The sequence below is a fragment of the Dufourea novaeangliae genome, unplaced genomic scaffold (assembly GCF_001272555.1).
Source record: "Dufourea novaeangliae isolate 0120121106 unplaced genomic scaffold, ASM127255v1 scaffold21, whole genome shotgun sequence".
Taxonomy (NCBI): domain Eukaryota; kingdom Metazoa; phylum Arthropoda; class Insecta; order Hymenoptera; family Halictidae; genus Dufourea; species Dufourea novaeangliae.
The window spans coordinates 7,426,184-7,443,963 of NW_015373910.1; the positions used below are offsets into that span (position 1 = coordinate 7,426,184).

A 17,780-nucleotide genomic window follows, 5' to 3' on the forward strand; every position below is an offset into this window, starting at 1 on the left:
GATCGTTTATCATCGGGTGAATGTCGATTTTTCACTAAACAACGCGTGAATTAATGCCAATCAAGACGCTGTCGAGTGGTTTTATTTTTAGCCTCATTATATACCCAGGTTCATTTTTATTTAACGACAGAGATATGTTTTTCAAAACGTTTTCCCAGCGCTTTTTTGCATGATGTTTTGATGCTTTACGGAATTGTAAATAACAAACAGAAATTATTCTTGGTACTCCGATCGTCGTGAACAGAACAATGGGCGATACACGCGAGATAAATCAGAGATCCCCCGTTCGATCATGTTCAGCCTGATAGGATACGATCGATTTTCATCTGTGAACGTCATGAAATTGACGTCGGTCATGCGATCGAGCGTCAATCGATCGACAACCGCGATCCAGAATCGAGTCGATTGGACAGCGTGTACTTTGTTAATTTGAAGAGCCGATGTTGTAACTTCGGTGAAAGAAAAAGAAAACAATTATTTCGTGATTTCTGTGTCGGTTCTCGTGATCGAGGGAGATTCTAATGTGATCGCGAGTGAATGACTCAGTTCGACGATCGACGTAATAGATCGAGTGGATCATACATGTTTGGTACGTATGTGTTTTGGATGTCGGTGGAAGAGTCTATTGCATCGTGTCCTCTCGAAACAGAATTAACACCTTGTACATCCGTGTGTCACTCTATAAACACAATGTGACCAATATTTGGAAAGTATTCACGGTCCTCTATTTTCGTACGCGGTGAACTTCAATTATCGTTCTACCTGAGAAACTGGCCAGGAATTCGTGTCGCTGGGCCATTATTCGAAGTCAGAAAATGTTGAAAATCTTGCGAGCCTTTGAAATCCGATTTTAAAGTCAAAAGTAAATTTGAAGTATTCATGATCTTCAAATTGTTGAAAGAAGTTTAAGATCTTGAGGGTCCACGAGGTAATCACAACCTTCAAAGATTGATAGATCTTCCAAGAATTTCAAGACGTTCAAAGTCCGCAAGATCTTCCACAATTTCCAGAACCAAAGTCCACTAACTCCTCGAAATCCTGAAAGCCTTCGAAACTGTACAGACTTCGAACAATCGCCCAAACGATCCAGCGATCGACATTGGTCACAGTTAGAGACGCGACATGTGTACAATGTGTTGAACGCTAGCAGAAAGCGGTATTTTTAACGTGAACAGAATCGATAAAAAGATGCTGATGGGTCTAGATGTATGGTCGCTATACGAAAGACCTGGGTGAGTACGCAAAGGAAGAGGCACGGAAGCTCAAGTACCATGAAAAGTCGAGGCGGAGGTACCACAAGACGAGGGAGGAGGACCTCCGGAAATCCAGGAGAGGACCGCTTTGCAAGAAGCTACTCGCCCTGCTCGCGTTTGCCTGGAAGCACACTGGAGCAAGACTAGGCGAGGACTGGGTCTTCTTGGCCCTTCTTGGCATCATCATGGCGTTGATCAGCTACGCCATGGATCGCGGCATTTCCATGTGCAACAACGGTCAGTTCGATCATTATTCACCCTCGTTTCCCTGTAGCAAAAACAGTCCCAAAAATTGTGGTTTTGGGGAGCAAGATGAAGACTGAAATAGAGTCTTGATTATGTCTTCGGTACTGCTAACATTCGGTCCTTAAAGGTTTCTACAGGGTAAACTGTCACTTTTGGAAGTCGACGTTTAGGTATTCGACACTTGGAAGTCCTCTCGAAGCTGTAACCCTCTATAATCAAGGGTTTAGGAGTGTAATATTAGAGTTGGTTGAAAAGGAAATTTTTGATGTGACGTTTTGGGATCTTATATGGTAAAGCTTGAACTGATCGTTGAAACAGAACCACGAATCGTGATTAGTAGAGATTACTCTGTTATTAGCAGTCCGACCGAAAATTTTTTTATCAGTTATAGCATGGTTTCAAGAGAGCTGTAACGTGATTATATTTTTTCCTACAAAATCCAATTTTTCCCCAAGGCGTCAATTGCTCCAAGATTGGTTCTTTGCCAATTTTCCGCGTCGTTAATTTACACCAGAGCAATATTTCGTTGAAGTTTAACGAGTCGTTAACCGTCTGTCCTCGTTCCACCAGCCAGGATATGGCTTTATCAGGACCTGACGCATCATCCAGCGCTCCAATACGTCGCCTGGGTGTCCCTGCCAGTCTGCCTGATCCTCTTCAGCGCTGGATTCGTTCACATCGTCGCACCCCAGAGCATAGGCTCCGGTATACCGGAAATGAAGACCATCCTCAGAGGCGTCGCTCTGAAGGAGTACCTGACCTTCCGCACCCTGATCGCCAAGGTTAGCCGATCAAAGTTTCACCTGGTTTCACATTGTCCTATTAACGGGTTATGCCTACCTGCGAATTTTGAAAGAATTTAAATAGACAAAACAAGTTCAGCCTCATTCCAGGGTTAATATTCGTACCTAACAATCCAAAACTGATATTAAGTTAATATTTTTAAAACAGTGTAAAGTTCATCACACGGGGTTATTAATGCAATGTTCACCATTTCTACATACAGAGACTTGTCTTAACATAACTCATAAATATCGACTGTACATACTAGAACATCCACAGTCCGATAGTTACCTCGGATAATCGTCATGGCCAGAAATCACTATTGGGTACTAGACGGTTAACACGTTCGCTGTCAATATAAATACAGTAAATCGTCGATCACTGTCCAAAGGCTCCTCGGCACTGAATGTCCAGACGTCATCCCCCCTACAAGGGGAATCTCGAACGTTGACGAATACCTCTGATCAGCAGCGAACGTGTTAATAATTCCATGACCAAGAATAGCGATCAAATGATACACTTTTTCCTTGTTAGAATCACCATTCGACGTAGATGTTCGTCAAGACCTGACCCAGATTTCCCGAAACAGGTGATAGGTCTGACAGCGACCCTAGGCTCAGGTTTGCCCCTGGGCAAAGAGGGTCCGTTCGTGCACATCGCCAGTATAGTGGCCACTCTGCTGTCGAAATTGGTCACCAGCTTCCAAGGGATCTACGAGAACGAGAGCAGAAACTGTGAGATGCTCGCTGCTGCCTGCGCTGTCGGAGTCGCATCCTGTTTCGCCGCCCCTATAGGCGGTGTCCTCTTCAGCATCGAGGTAACCACGGTCTACTTCGCGGTACGTAACTACTGGAGGGGATTCTTCGCTGCTGTATGCGGCGCTACCATGTTCCGATTGCTCGCGATCTGGTTCCAACGGGAGGAGACCATCACAGCGATGTTCGCCACGAATTTCACCATGGACTTTCCATTCGATCCCCAAGAGCTGTTCGTGTTCGCGTTGATCGGCGTCGGTAGCGGACTTGGGGGCGCATTTTACGTCTGGTTGCACAGACAGTATGTGATCTTCATGAGGAAGAACAAGAGCATGAACAGCTTTCTGCAGAAGAAGTGAGTGTTTGGTGTTTGTACTCTGGTCGATGCGCAGGGCAAGCTTCATTCGATGATACAGTAAATCCTCGATGAGTATTCGAAGGATCCTCAGCGCTAAGTGTTCAGACTTCTTCCCTACCAGTGGTGGGGGTCCTCATGAAACCAGTCAGGTGCCCAGGGATGACGTCTGAACATACAGTGCCAAGGAGCCTTCGAGCAGACATCGATGATTTACTGTATGTTCAATAGCTTATCACCAGAAAATATTCCAACAATTTTTTAGTAATTTTCCACGATCGTACCGAATCGTTCCAGTCGTTTTCTCTACCCTGGCATCGTCTCTCTCTTGGTCTCATCTGTCTCGTTCCCCCTTGGATTGGGCCAGTTCATGGCCGGCGATCTGAACACCCACGACCAGGTGTACGGGCTTTTCACCAATTTCACCTGGACGAAAGATGAGTTGGGCGTCGAGGAGATGAACATGGTCAAGCACTGGTCAACAGCGTACACGGATGTGTTCGCTGGACTCCTCGGTTTCGTCGCGTTCACGGTAAGATCTCGATCGATCGGTCACGATCCACGGCGATCCGCAGGATCGACCGAGTGACGCGAAAGGACTCCTCAGACGACGGATTTGATTTCAGTTCGTCTTTTCCATTATAAGCTCGACGGTCCCCGTGCCATCGGGAATCTTCATACCGGTCTTCAAAATCGGCGCCGCTTTGGGCAGAGCGGTTGGCGAGGCTATGGCCTTGTGGTTCCCTAACGGTGTCCGTTATGGCGGCGTCATCACTCCTATCGTGCCAGGTAACAGTCGATTGATTTTCATTTAGGATGACTAAAACGCTGGATCCATTCGTGTCGCGATTGTTCGTTACCGAGAGAAGCACTTTTTAGTGGATACGCAGCTTAAGGCGGGAATTGTATGTATTTGGAAATGTTATTCGTGGATACGCAGCGTAAGAAATCACTGTATGGATCTACTTGCAGATTTTACTTTGAGGCATTATCTTCGACTGGATACACGGTGTAAAGGGTAACGCTGCGGATTCACTTGAAAATTTTCCTTCGGAGATTTATAGTCACTGTAGATACACGGCGTAAGAAATGACGTTTGAAGGTACACTACCGCTCAGAAGTGTTAGTACCCTCCGCTTCTTAGATAAACGATCACTTCTAAGTAAGCTCACTTATTTCATTACGTATATTAGATACCAAGGTGAAGATCCTTAGGTGTGACGTGGAATGAAACTTGTAGTTATGGCAGTAGTCGTAGAGTTATCGGAAGAAAATTTTGAAGAGCAACATTTTTGAAGGACTCTGGAGTACTAGGTGTTTATGCTGCGTATCGAAACCCAAAAAAAGAGTTAATTGATAAATGTAATTTAATTGGTAAAATTTTTATTGGGCGTCGGAATAGACTATTTATTTTTTTTTAATATTTATCTTTAAATTGGACTACGTGAGGATATTGTTTATGGGATTTTGCTTCAGGGGGATACGCAACCGTCGGGGCAGCAGCGTTTTCCGGCGCTGTGACCCACACGATCTCCGTCAGCGTTATTGTGTTCGAGATGACCGGCCAGATCACCCATATCGTTCCGATCATGATCGCCGTGCTGATCAGCAACGCGATCGCCGCCCTCCTGCAGCCTAGTATTTACGACAGCATCATCCTGATCAAGAAGCTGCCGTACTTGCCCGATCTGTTGCCCTCCAGTTCTGGTGAGAATCATCAGATAACGATATCAGCATTGTGGTCTCATTGTTCGAGGACTTGTGGATCTTGAGAACCCCTTGAAAATCCTAAAATCCCTCGATGCACGGTCTTCATACGCTTATCGAGGATTTACTGTATTATTGTTAGAATGAATGCTCTACTAATCTGGTTACTCGAGTAATGATAGATCATGAGTATCTGTTATCATCTATTCGACTGAATAAATAATAACTTGTCGCCTGCACTATTCTCTGTCGCTTCAAACGTTCATCTTTTTATATAATCACTTTAGAGGTTCCATAATACTGATAACACAAGATCCACTTAACGCCCTGTTAAACTCCATGCTACAACTGCCACAATTACAATTCAGAACCTAAATAATTCGTTCCTTCTGCTAACAAGCTTCCCAACGGAAGATCTATAACGAGGTAAATCATCAGTTTACGACACCTCAATTAACATTGAAATGGAACTCGTGAAGTATAGTGCTAATTACTATCTGAAAATGCCTAGGTATGTACAACGTGTACGTCGAGGACTTCATGGTCCGTGACGTCCGGTACATTTGGCACGGGATCACCTATCAGAAGCTGAAGGACATACTGAAGGAGAACCGAAAGCTCCGTGGCTTTCCCCTCGTGGACAATCCCGACTCGATGATCCTACTCGGGTCCATCCAGAGACTAGAGCTGATCAAGCTGATCGAGAAGCACATAGGACGCGAAAGGAGGCTTCAGGTAACTACTAGAATCTTCGTTTCAATCGTCACTGAACCCAATTGGGTTGGGACCTCCGAATAGACCCCCAAATGGATAGACACTAGATCATTCGATAACCGTATGTGGGTGTGTGTCTATTCAGGTCGCTCAGAAATGGCAGAAGGAAGCTGAAGAGAGGGCCAGAGAGGAAATGGAACGTCAGCTGAGGGACCAGGAGAGAACCAGAAGACCGTCCAGGTTCGAGGTGATCCCAGCCCCAGACATACTCAAGATGCAACGACAGAGTGTGAACGATCTAACGATGTCGCCAAACAATGGCACAGGTCCCGATCATGTGAGTCTCTTTTGACGTCATTCCCAGCGAATCGCGTATATTTGCTCGATTAACTGGACGTCCACACGTCGACCATCTCTTTTGCCCTGCTTCACACGGTCACATTATGTTCCAGCACACCTATCACTCGCCAGTATTCGGGTCACAACCGAAGAAATCGATCCTGAAGAAGACAAACTCCTTCACGCTGAAAGGGTTCAGCCCATTGGTCAGTCCAGCTGCTACGCCGTACACCACGGTCACCGGGGCGGAGAGCAGGTAATAGGGATTTTTAAGAGATATATTAAGGAAATTCACGAAAATGTTAAGGAATTTTAGGGAACTTTTGGTGGTCTGATAATAGAAGGTGATAGGGACAGATTACATTACACTTATTACATTCATTTCGTATTCGACAAGTGTCCTGATGCATATGACCTAAATTCGTAAAATTACACTTAAGACCTAAAGTCCTCCTTTATCAAGAAATAGACTGTAGAGTATGGATGATAGATCGTAAATTGTCGATGATAGACTGTAGATTGTAGATGATACATTGTAAATCCAAGCATCGGTAAACAAAAGATAGTTTCCCAGAACTCGAATCGACGCTTTAAATTTCAGGATCCGTCTGGCGTTCGAGGCGATCTTCCGCAAGTCCGCCACTCTGCAGGACGTCGATCCGGATCCAGAATTGGGATCAGGAGGCGGAGCCAGGCGCGACAGTCAGGATCGAATGAACGTGACACCGCACACGCCCATGTTGGTGCCCAGTCCAGCCACCTCGAAGAAAGTTCAATTGGTAAATACCGACTTGTTCAGCCAGAAATTCTTGTACTGTATTCGATTGATTATAATCGACTTCTTGACGTCACCAGCCACGTGAGAGGGTGATTGACATGTCAGCCGAGGATCAGAAGCGATGGGAGGAGAGCGAAATGTCGCTGGAAGTAGACTTCTCCAGGTGTCACATCGACCCTGCACCCTTTCAGCTGGTCGAGAGGACGTCACTGTTGAAGGTGCACAGTCTGTTCAGCATGGTGGGGGTGAATCATGCCTATGTGACTGCTATCGGGCGGCTGGTTGGGGTTGTGGGCCTGAAAGAGGTTCGTTGAACTCGAAACTATCGACACTTAATCCGTGGAAGTACTGTCTCTGCGTGTTTCCTGGAATCTTAATGCTCCACGGATTAGTGAGCTCCTGTTAAACGCTAATCCGGGGAACTGCATAGTACAAGTTGCATATATTATATACTAAAATCGTTTGTCTCCATTTCTAGCTGAGGAAAGCGATAGAGGACGCGAACGCCGGGATCTTGCCCATGCACCAGGAGTCCCACATCGGTGTGTCCTGCTCGAGCCTCGCAAAAAGCGAGACCGACACAGAGAGCAAAGATGCGAGCACGATGAACTCGATCGCCTCGGTTGAGTGTGAGAAAGTGGAGAAAGTCTGAGATTGCCGGGGAATGGATCGAGAGTGTGTGCGAGCGAGAGAGACGGAGCAAAGATAAGTAGAAGCAATAATGTGATAGTCGCGTCGCTGGCCAGGCAACGCGACCCCGAACGACGGGAGAGTCTTTTAAATTACAAAACTATCCTCCTCCTTCCGCGGCTATTGTAGTCCTTGGATAATCGAGCAAAACAAGTCACTAGGTAGATCGCTTTCGAACGCTCTTCTCGTACTTAAATGAGGGACAGGATACGATATCGTGTTTCAAAGGCTTCCCTCCTGGAACGTACATCGCCTCGTGGCTTGGACAATGTACCATTTGACGCAGATTGCAGTAGACGATTCTCGAGACTCTGAACAACCAAAATTCTATGGTCGATACTGTTTTAGGGTCACGAAATACGAATTTTCTTGAGATAGATGCTTTAACATTGCGGGTAGCTTCGTCAGACGTTTGAGAGTATGTGGACTGTCAGTGTTAACTTTGACACCAGTTTGACTATGCATGCCAATAGGTATGGGCGTTAACTTAAGCAGTCTCAGTAGAAATGTCCGTGTTAGTAATACATTAATTATGTATATACCGTTAGACATGTCTTTGGGGGGTTCCAGATATTGTTATATGACCTGGTAGAATTATGATTTAGGGTTGTATCACCACTGTAGCTACTAGAACCACTACGTGATCCAGAATATATCGGGGTGGTAGCTTCAGTATCAGTACCAAGACAGTAGACACCTGTTCAGAGCTGCTGAATCCAATCCAAGAACATCAGACCGTACTGTCATTCTAGCACCAGCATCTCCCCGATCCTCTAGAAAGCTACCCACAATGTGATCACGCCGGAAGTCAGTCCTAAGACATGTGCAGACAGTATCGATCGGCAAATAGAGACTCGTAGAAGGTGTAGTACTCGATGATCAAAGACAGATCAATCAGGGTGTGGATCCCTCCTGTTTCCTTAGACGAACCCTTCGAACGAGGATCCAGTCTCCCGTGTATCCTCGTGTGACGTAGCATAATAAAGAGAGTTACCAGGTGCGTGTGAGAAACGAAAGTATGTGTGGAACGTGACACGGTGGTCGAGGACTTCTTGGTCGATCCGTGATTATTAAGTGTCCTCGAAAAGGATCATCCTCCTCGTCAACGACTTGAACGCCCCTAAAACGGTCGATCGCCCGGAAGTTCGACTTAGGAGCCAGCTGTGGCGAATATGGACGGTGCTAAACGAACCAGCAGTACAAGGACTGTTCGACAGTGACGTGTGCGTGTTGTTGTTGTGATCGATAATTAATGTAATCACGTTCCAGGAAAACCCGTGTGAACGTCCTTGATGGATGATGATGATTGATCCAGGAGGAACGTGGACCTACGATTCTCCTCGGATGCGTGTGTAACTGTCTGACCATGGTTGTGCAAACCTATTTATTCGAATTGTTGATCCGTTAGTCGCGAATGTCATCGAGTCATCTAGGCATATAATCATTCGCGTCTTCGTGAGGTCTAAAACCGTGTCTGGTCTGTATGCGTGTGGCGCCAACCTTGGGACCGAGCACCGTTTGCTCCAAGATTTAAGACGACCTTGCGAAAACCAATTGTATCGATGATCCTCCCCCCTTCTCATATTCGAGGAAACGAAAGTTTTTAAACATTAATTCTAGGGTGGAGGAGAGGAGCATCGTGTTCTAGGTAAAAGATATTCTAAAATAGCTTAGCGTAATTTAAACGATGTCTTAATTAATCGTTAATCGAACTAGGACCAGAGACGGACCGCGCCGTCCCGCTCGATGGCCGACGGCCGTCCAATTTGTTAATTTTAAGACACACACGCACAAACACACAGTGGTTTCATAGGGCATTTTACATTCCATCTGTGACGAACAGTTTCACGATGCATCCCATTTTACGATCACGAACGCCTGATCCGGAAAATTAGCTCGCGTGACCGGTAAACAAGCCGATCACGCTTGTACATACACTGTACTATCGGGAGAAGACATTAAATAATTTATTATATTATTTACATATTGTGCTGTGTCCGATAAATATCCATGTCGCGAATGCTGGCTCTTATTCCCCTTCTTAGATAGCACATAACGTCTTGAATACGTCTATTTTACGGTTATTTTAGGTCTGAGGAGCCTTTAAGCCGACTGTATGCTATCTAGGCCTCCTTGTAACCTTTTTGTTTTCTGAATCAATCGTGCAAAAAGCGTTGCACATTTCCGTGACTCGAGTAGTCTCAGTTGCGTAAGATAAAAGAAAAAAATAGTACAGATCACCGGTCTCGAGAACGCTAAGCAACGTGTCGGTATAAGCCTGAACATTTAGGTCGCGTTTCGCGGTAAGGAACATTCTCATTGCGTTGTAATCTCAGTTTACTCTACTTGGCCAAGGTGAACCAGCCGTGCAAGCACTTTGGCACCGGGCCAGGTGTGTCGAAGGTGGCCCTCGCGATTTCTCGGAGTGTCACGCCGTCCAGAATCAGCAGAGCCACCTGTGACTCGTTGTCTGACCATACCATGGCGCTCAGCACCACTCCGTCATCTTCATTCTGAAATGTCGAGAATTATTTTCATAGAATTACAGGCCAGAAAGTGGAAATGATTCAAGATTGTGGCGGGATTGATTGTCAAAGGGATCCTATCAGCTCTATAGATCTTCTGTGAAGTTAATAGATTTTGTCAAGAAATAGCTAACCATGATTAGTTATGCAAATTAACAAGATAAGGGCCTGTACCTTTCCATTGGGATCTGGAACGAAGATCGGCTCACTGGGATAGACATTTCTCTCGCACCATGTCTTCTTCGTCTTCTTCAAAATGTCTACTTTGATGAGCTGCAAAAAAAACCACATTTAACATTATTATTCAACTTACTAATCAAGAAACAAAGAAACCAGGTGATAAACAATGGAAGAAACAAGTAAAATTACAATTACCGTTCCAGGATTCTCCAAGTCTACATCGCTGGATATCGCGTAGAAGAATCGGTACTCTCTTCCAAGAAAATACTCATAATTGAGTCTCGGTGTCTCGCAACCGAGATCACAGAGTAACTCTGGCTTCACGAAGATTCTACCATCAGGAAGTCTGTGAGCAGCTGCCTTTCTGCGAAGAAGATTCCTGTAGTCATTCTTCTTGTCCTCATTGGTCCTTGCTGGAGTCTCCTTTATAGAACTTGTGCCTTCTTCATTGAACGATTCGTCAGTGTTTTGGAAAGACTCCAGGCCCTGGTTCACCGTCTTCGCCGTGATCAAATTGTACTCCAACGGGACATCTGCCTGCGGACGTTTCATTGGCAGCACGAAACGAAGAGGTCTGCCACGGAACAACTTGGCATAGTCTGGATTCTCACTTGCGTTCTGCGAACATGAAACTGTTATGAACTCGAAGAAGACATGGACTGACAAAAACAGAAGACGGCTTAAAGGCGTCTTTGACCTAAAATAGCCGTAAAATGGGCGTCTTTAAGGCGTCATGTGCTATCTGGGCTGGTCAACTTTGAAACCATCATGCTTTTAAGCTATTCCTATCTTCTTCTGAATTCCTCGAGTACCTTCATTGCATCGACGAACATGCAATCCAACATCTGGGCGTCACGGTAGCAACAAACATCCAGGACAACGTAATCACGGTCACGTGTCTCGAATTGGTTGATAATATGAAGATAGAAAAATGGTTCGCTGGTGAAGGTCCTCTCCAACTGTCCCGTGTCCCTTGAGATTAGGTGTATCAGGGTCTGAATAAATTAAAGAAAATCGATTACCATAATAGGGGTGATCATGAAGCTATGCAGACTGTAGCCAGGTGGATGTGACTCACGTTTTCATTTTCATGCCACTTCAAAGCCGCGCACATTGGTTGCTGGGTCACTTTGCAAGACATCAGAGTGGTGAAGGAGACTGCCAGGGGTTGTTCAATGATCACAAAGTAGTTTTCGGTGATACCAAAGGTGTGCATGTAGGAGGGATTCAGAAGCCACCTGGATGGAACACTGGCAACGATGCTGGCCTGGTCGAACATGGACAGTTCCTTTTCTTCCCCTGCATCATCTGAAAAGGAAGTGATTCACACCTTCAGAGCCTTGTTTTTAGGCTGTACTAATTTCAACGCCAGTTGCAGGATTTGGAACTGAACAGACCCAGCGAAGATGGGTCTTGTTTAGTCATGGAACGGTTGATGGGAAATATGTTACACTAAAAAGGACTGAAGTGTCCAATTGGGGTAGTCCAGAGGTTTTAAGTGGATACAAATTACTTATTGATAAAAAATTAAATTGAACCATTGGAAGGACTGCTAACCAATAATCAGTTGACTGGGTGAGAAACAGACAACGTTGTAAAAGGGTCCACGTGGCGTTACGCTCGTCCCCAAATTGTAAATAGTCCCATCGTTCATCACATGGGGATGGGACGTGTGGTTGACGATGCCAACGTAGTCCGATACGTTCACCTGGACAGAAAAGGAAAGAATTCTGTTAGTACAGTTGCAATAATAAATGCACATTAATCGTCTCTGATATGACATCACCATAATACACGAAAATTCCAAAAACTACATACCACATCACTTGTCCAAACATCTATGAACATTATGAAATGAGTCAGTCACACAAGTTCTTATCAGATGATAGATAGACTAGGGCAAGGAAATTCTCCATGAAGCCCAAATGAATACACAAAGATTAATTCGTTCAAAACCTCCTCTATGTCTAGATTGTATTAACTACCATTAATATCCACCTCCAGATCGAGAATATACTCCAAGACGTCCAAATCATCACTGTCATTCATTTCAAGGTTTTCATCAAACACCCCATCGGAACTACGACGCATGAAACCAGCGACCAAAATATTGGAATGAATGATAAATCATTTGAAATTATTCAAAAAGTTGAATCCAACATGAATAAACACCTTTCCAGTTGTTTCCAAGGTCTCCGGGTCGACACGATGGATCATCGCCGTCTCAGCAAACGTATAATATTCATCCCCAAACGGATAGACGGATATCATCGAATTATCGGAAGCATCGCCAGGCTTGAACACCGCTGCGATCCTGAAGAGAAATCGGTTCTATGGGTTTCAGAACATTGTAATCGATAGTTTAAGGCCCCTTTTGCCTTTAACGGCACGAAAAGAAGGTGGTACAGTAATTCCTCGACGAGTGTTCGAAGGCTCCTCGACACTGAACATTAAATATTTCATAAACTAATGACCATATGCGACTGAAACAAATATCATTGACTTCGGAATTCCACGCTCTATTACTCTGCCAAGTCTCATTAAAAAGTTCCTTCGAACACTCATCGCCAATTTGCTGTATTAAATAAAAATATAAGTGTCATTATTTTCTTCCGGCCGTTAAAGTGGAAAGGCGGCATAAGTACAGTCTGTACCTTTGGAAGATACTCTGGCAGGGATCTGGCACAGCCTTCGTGCCGAATTCGGTCACGACTATTCTCTGGGCCGCTTTGTTCTTCTTGTACACGTCGGTCTGAACGAACCTGCACTGATACGTCACCTTTCCGTCAGCAATATTGAATCTATCGGACAGATAAAGACAGTAATCAGATATCCTGATACTTATGAACTGGCAAGTGTACAAGGAAGACTGAAAGTGTGTGTGTGTCCTTTGGAAGATAATCCTCGTGTAGCGATTAGTAGCGATGAGGCTTCCGGGTGATCGATACCACATATTGATACCAATGTTTCGTCAGCCACGGTAATTTCTTTAACATCTTCACCAAGCAATACATTCCCGGTTGCTGCACACTTTGGCTGTCACAGTAAGGACCCAACTTGGTCTGTTTGCCTTTTGAAGGATTTTTAATACCGATGGAATAATTGCGTGGATGTCTGACGACAGACGTACCGATGCAGCAAGGCGGAACTGTCGAACAGATGGTTGAAGCTGTACTCCCCGACCTTCAGGCTGCCCGGCCCGTTTCTCAGCAAGGTGCCCTTCAACCAAGACGGAATGGTCCCGGTGATCTTGCCAGGAATAGGATCTCGCACCTCTTTCTCGCAGGATCTCATCCAGACGGATGTGTCCACGTTTGGATAGTAATCCTTGGTCCCCTCTTTTGGCCCATTTTCTAGGGTAGTCAGGGGATCCTTGGCATCAGTCAACTGTCAGATAGAATCACGTTAATCGTACCTAAAAATGTGTATTGAGGTTCTGGGGATTTCAATGTTATCAAAATGTTTCGATCGTGGATTCCTTAGGGAATTGACGATGGACTGATACCAGCTTATCCAAGAGAACGTAGAAGCCTCGTCAACGAACAACACTGGCATTGTAGGTAGATTCCCAGCAGTTGTAACTAGTACTATATAATCGTACCAGGATGATATTAAGCTATGGAAATTCTGGGTTCTACTGATCGTCCTTAAAGTACTGATAAAACTACTACTGAAGTTAGGTATTGGAGGTTCAAGCATCATTAACAGGGCGATCAATCGTAGTTTACATTTGGATGGTCCAGTTGATCCCTGAATTTCTGATGAATCAACTACAGGATACTCAGGGTCTTTACCAAAAGGACAAGACTTGGAATCTCCACACCCTATTACTAGGAAAAACGATAGGTATCTATGGTCAACATAGAGCCGAACTAACAAAAATTAACAAAAACTGTGAAACGGGCGCAAATAGAGTGAATTATAGAATCGTAGTACTGATCAGAAGATCCGACTTTCATTCGCTACCAAAATGGTGGGCCAAATAGCATCCAAATAGCGTCACAGATCCAACGTATGGGGCAACTCACGCGAAAGCAGGTCTTGGACAACTTCATCCGTTTCCCATGCTGCAACAAATCATCGAGTTCGTTCAATTTCACCGTCGAAAAGTCACTGGTAGACCTGGATCTACAACACTTGATCGATTTCATGATGTCCACACGAAGATGCTAAGAACACACTGGTCCCTGATCAAATCTCTTCTCGGTCAATTCCTCTCCCCACACAGCCGACATTACGTTTCATCCTCGACGTTCTCGTCGACCGATTCCTCGACCAACGGATCCAGGATCGACGACAGTATGCAGTAGACTCGCTTGTGGGTGAAATCCATTGTTCCCCTTGGGGCTTCGACCAACGAATGACATTGCTCCGATAATCTGCTGACCTTAAAATGTGGCTTGATCGTGATCCGATTAACGGCACCGGTTGCTCGAAGCCCCGTCGCCCCCTCCACCCCCAGTCACGTGCATTTTCCGCCCTTTTACCCCGTGGTCGTGACACGTGGTTTAATTGACACGTTCTGGTTCGTTCGATCCAGTTGCCCATGTAAGTCTCGACAGTGATCACAGATAACAAATTTGAACGATCGTTGCAGACATTTTTTATAGTTAATTTCATTATTAAACTATCATTTTTACCACCCCTGTGGAAGTATCCATATCTATATTACCGACTACTTGAAGAGTAGACTTGATTCTACATTACCGACCGCGTAACGAGTTTGATTGTAGTTCGACGAACGTCCGCCAGAGTGCAGCTGAATTTCCGTGTAAAGGATTTCCGGTTACTCGCCGAAGATCAGTACACAAAGAATGTCGACAAGGGGAATGATACATGGAAAACAAGCTGTCTGATGAAATATTCATGAACAGAGAACTAGCTGACTGAAAATAGACTTTTCTTTCGAGTGTTTTACAGTAGCTAGTTTGGCAATCGTTCAAGAATGACAACTGCCTATAGGTAAGTGAAGTGTACAAGACTCGAATAATTCTTGCCGCTGTTAGGTATTTGTTTTATGGGCTTCACAACACGAATCATTGACGTATAACACACTGTTATAATAATGCTTGCCCCTTTCGAATGTCTCTTGGACCCAGCGGTAAGAATTAATTAGGCAGTACGCACACAGAATTCATCAACTGATTCTTGCTGCCAGTGGATTTATTTAAATGTGTCTACCTTAATAATGAAACCTTTCTTTCCATTTCAGCCTATACAGGATGGCCCAACATACTGACATGAAGCTTACCAAAACGGCCCACAATCGAATTCAAACGGTATCAAAGGTAAGTTCACTAGAATCCTTGGAATTTAAGCGATTTAACGGTAAAGAAGGGAATTTTGTCGATGGTTCGTCAGAACGTTCAGAAATCTCTGTTACCGGAAACAAAATGGCGACGCTATCCTCCAGGACGTCAGGTTTGTCCGTGTTGTTTCTGGTCTCCGCCATTTTCGTGCCACTCGGAAAATCCATTTCGCGAAAAACTAGCCTGATTGCCCGAATTCGCGACGGAACTGCAAATTAACGTTGGCCAACAGCCAGAAATTATTCGCGGATACCTCAAGACCGCCAACTGTCACGCGAACCACCAATGAAAACCGAAAAACTGATTTTTCGGCACCCTAATCCAGCCTTTTTATTGCCCAGTTAATTTCCGATTATTTCTCCCACCTTCGTGCATTTCCGTCCAGGTTAAAAAAGAAAGTAAAATGCAGTGTCATTGGTCTGAGTCACGCTTTTGTTATAGGGATGATTGATCGAACGAAAAATTCCAATGCATTTCGAATTTCGTTATGTTTGTCCAAGTTATACATTCTTTGACCCATTTTTTTTCTTTACCAAAATAATAATACCAGCGTCACCGAAGCCGGTCATTTTCAAGTGTTCTCGCCTTGTGTACACACGAGAATACCAATCGATTCAGTGCCCACGTCTTCGGATAAGCCTCATAAATATTAATGGGATACTCGACATATGTAGTGCTTTAGATGCTGCATACGCAACGTGCGAAAAATTCGATTAACATTCGCTCGAACAGTTAATTAATTTCCATAAACAGACCTTCCGCGAGAATCACGTGATCCAGACGCGATTTTCCAAAGACAGAGACGTTGCAGAGAAAACTTTATCATGTCCCGATTCGAATTCTATAATAACCAGAATAACCTATAATAATCACTGTACACCTACTGTTCCGATATATGATCCAATTGTTTTCCTAAAATTTCAATTATTTCACAAAATAAACTATTAATTTCGGAACACCCTGTGTAACATCGGGGAAAATAGAAATAGTCACACGCTTGTTTTCTACGTGTGGCCTATTGCACGGGCCGACGGATAGCAGCGGCTCGAACGTTCCGCGTGATGCATCGCCCCATCGGCTCGCATAAGTTTGCTGCTTGCATCGGCTGCACACGACAGATATACGTGCAGTTTTATGCCAAACGTTGCGGCACACATGCACGGACCACGTGACGGTCACGTGCTCCGCCGAGGCGAGAGGTGCGCGTCTCGGGAGCCACATAGAGCAGCTGGAAACCGTGTTAACCGTGGGTATGATTGCTTAGAAAGCGGATTGCAAGCAGACAGATCTGGGAAAATTTGTTTTGAAATGAAAATAAGAATACTGAATTATTTTGTTGTTTTCGTATTTCAAACGAAATAATACTCAAAATAATGTGCAACAAAAAGATTTTATTTTGAGAAATCTTTACACGAATTTGCTTTAAGAAGAACTCGCTCTTGAGAAAGCTTATTCGTGAGAGGTTTTTTCTTCGGCCCATTTAATAAAATCAGTTGGAGTTCAGTTCCGAAAAAATTCATAACACAGTTAGTTATAGTTATAAATAATTAGATGTAAATAAACAAGGAAAAAAGGGACTTCACTATTTTTTCTTTTTTTAATAAACGGACCATTTATGGAGACATCGTCTCGACTATTCTTGTGATTTTTGTAATTTTCGATATTATTATTCTCTATTTATTTCGTTCAAGAATAATATCAAACGTTCAGTTTGTCGACGATAATCCATTAAACATATGGTTCTACCTAGCAGAGGCGTTAATAGTACACGTAGATAGACACGAATGATGTCAATGCATACTAATAAAAAAATACAGAACAGATTATGAAACAAAACGAATGGTTAAGCGTACAAAGCAGAATAGCTAGTTTTATGATAATACATTTCACACCTCTGTCATAACATGCAGACGGTGTAGGCGTCTGGTGTTTGTTTGGATGTGGATCAACAAGAACAAAACATGTGTCAAACAGATCGTAGATTGCACGTGTTTTCATGAATCATATATACAGCATTCGAAGACGTTATTATTAGGTTATGTTGCGTGATATATGCAAGTAGAACAAGACAATAGTCAAATAGGAAGTAAAGAAATTTATATCACAAATGGCTTGAAAATATTGGTTATTATTTAAACAATTGATA

The 17,780-nt window shown here is 44.1% G+C and overlaps 2 protein-coding genes across 3 annotated transcripts in view; one reads left to right on the forward strand and one right to left on the reverse strand.

Moving 5' to 3' along the window:
- The window catches only part of LOC107194153 (chloride channel protein 2), a 43,438-nt gene extending 34,546 nt beyond the window's left edge, over positions 1-8,892 (forward strand). Inside the window, exons 3-14 of the mRNA XM_015583721.1 lie at positions 1,205-1,490; positions 2,070-2,281; positions 2,872-3,392; positions 3,690-3,924; positions 4,019-4,181; positions 4,869-5,099; positions 5,611-5,834; positions 5,959-6,150; positions 6,266-6,408; positions 6,754-6,931; positions 7,008-7,235; positions 7,409-8,892. Of these exons, the coding sequence (XP_015439207.1) occupies positions 1,205-1,490; positions 2,070-2,281; positions 2,872-3,392; positions 3,690-3,924; positions 4,019-4,181; positions 4,869-5,099; positions 5,611-5,834; positions 5,959-6,150; positions 6,266-6,408; positions 6,754-6,931; positions 7,008-7,235; positions 7,409-7,582 (2,787 nt within the window). The 3' untranslated portion in view covers positions 7,583-8,892. The remainder of the gene's footprint in view (positions 1-1,204; positions 1,491-2,069; positions 2,282-2,871; positions 3,393-3,689; positions 3,925-4,018; positions 4,182-4,868; positions 5,100-5,610; positions 5,835-5,958; positions 6,151-6,265; positions 6,409-6,753; positions 6,932-7,007; positions 7,236-7,408) is intronic.
- A 6-nt stretch (positions 8,893-8,898) lies between these two features.
- On the reverse strand, positions 8,899-15,955 carry LOC107194149 (carotenoid isomerooxygenase). 2 transcript variants are annotated; one of them, XM_015583715.1, is made up of 10 exons: positions 15,709-15,955; positions 13,456-13,712; positions 12,980-13,126; positions 12,498-12,639; positions 11,883-12,033; positions 11,404-11,633; positions 11,138-11,320; positions 10,521-10,943; positions 10,320-10,418; positions 8,899-10,133 (listed from the first exon to the last, which is right to left on the reverse strand). In XM_015583715.1, the coding sequence occupies exons 1-10, from the start codon at positions 15,799-15,801 to the stop codon at positions 9,963-9,965; spliced, it is 1,896 nt and encodes a 631-aa protein (XP_015439201.1). In that variant the 5' UTR covers positions 15,802-15,955; the 3' UTR covers positions 8,899-9,962. The 2 variants fall into 2 exon arrangements, with proteins under 2 accessions (XP_015439201.1, XP_015439200.1); XM_015583714.1 differs by lacking the exon at positions 15,709-15,955 and adding an exon at positions 14,354-14,549.
- Between the last annotated feature and the right edge of the window lie 1,825 nt (positions 15,956-17,780).

Bases quoted from the DNA above. Each gene is read 5' to 3' on its own strand.
- LOC107194149 (XM_015583714.1), bottom strand. From the start codon at position 14,476: ATGAAATCGATCAAGTGTTGTAGATCCAGGTCTACCAGTGACTTTTCG. The intron at 11,321-11,403 runs GTGAGTCACATC...TAATTTATTCAG, and splicing joins AGTGGCATGAAAATGAAAAC to ACCCTGATACACCTAATCTC. The intron at 10,944-11,137 runs GTACTCGAGGAA...TCATGTTCGCAG, and splicing joins TGTTCGTCGATGCAATGAAG to AACGCAAGTGAGAATCCAGA.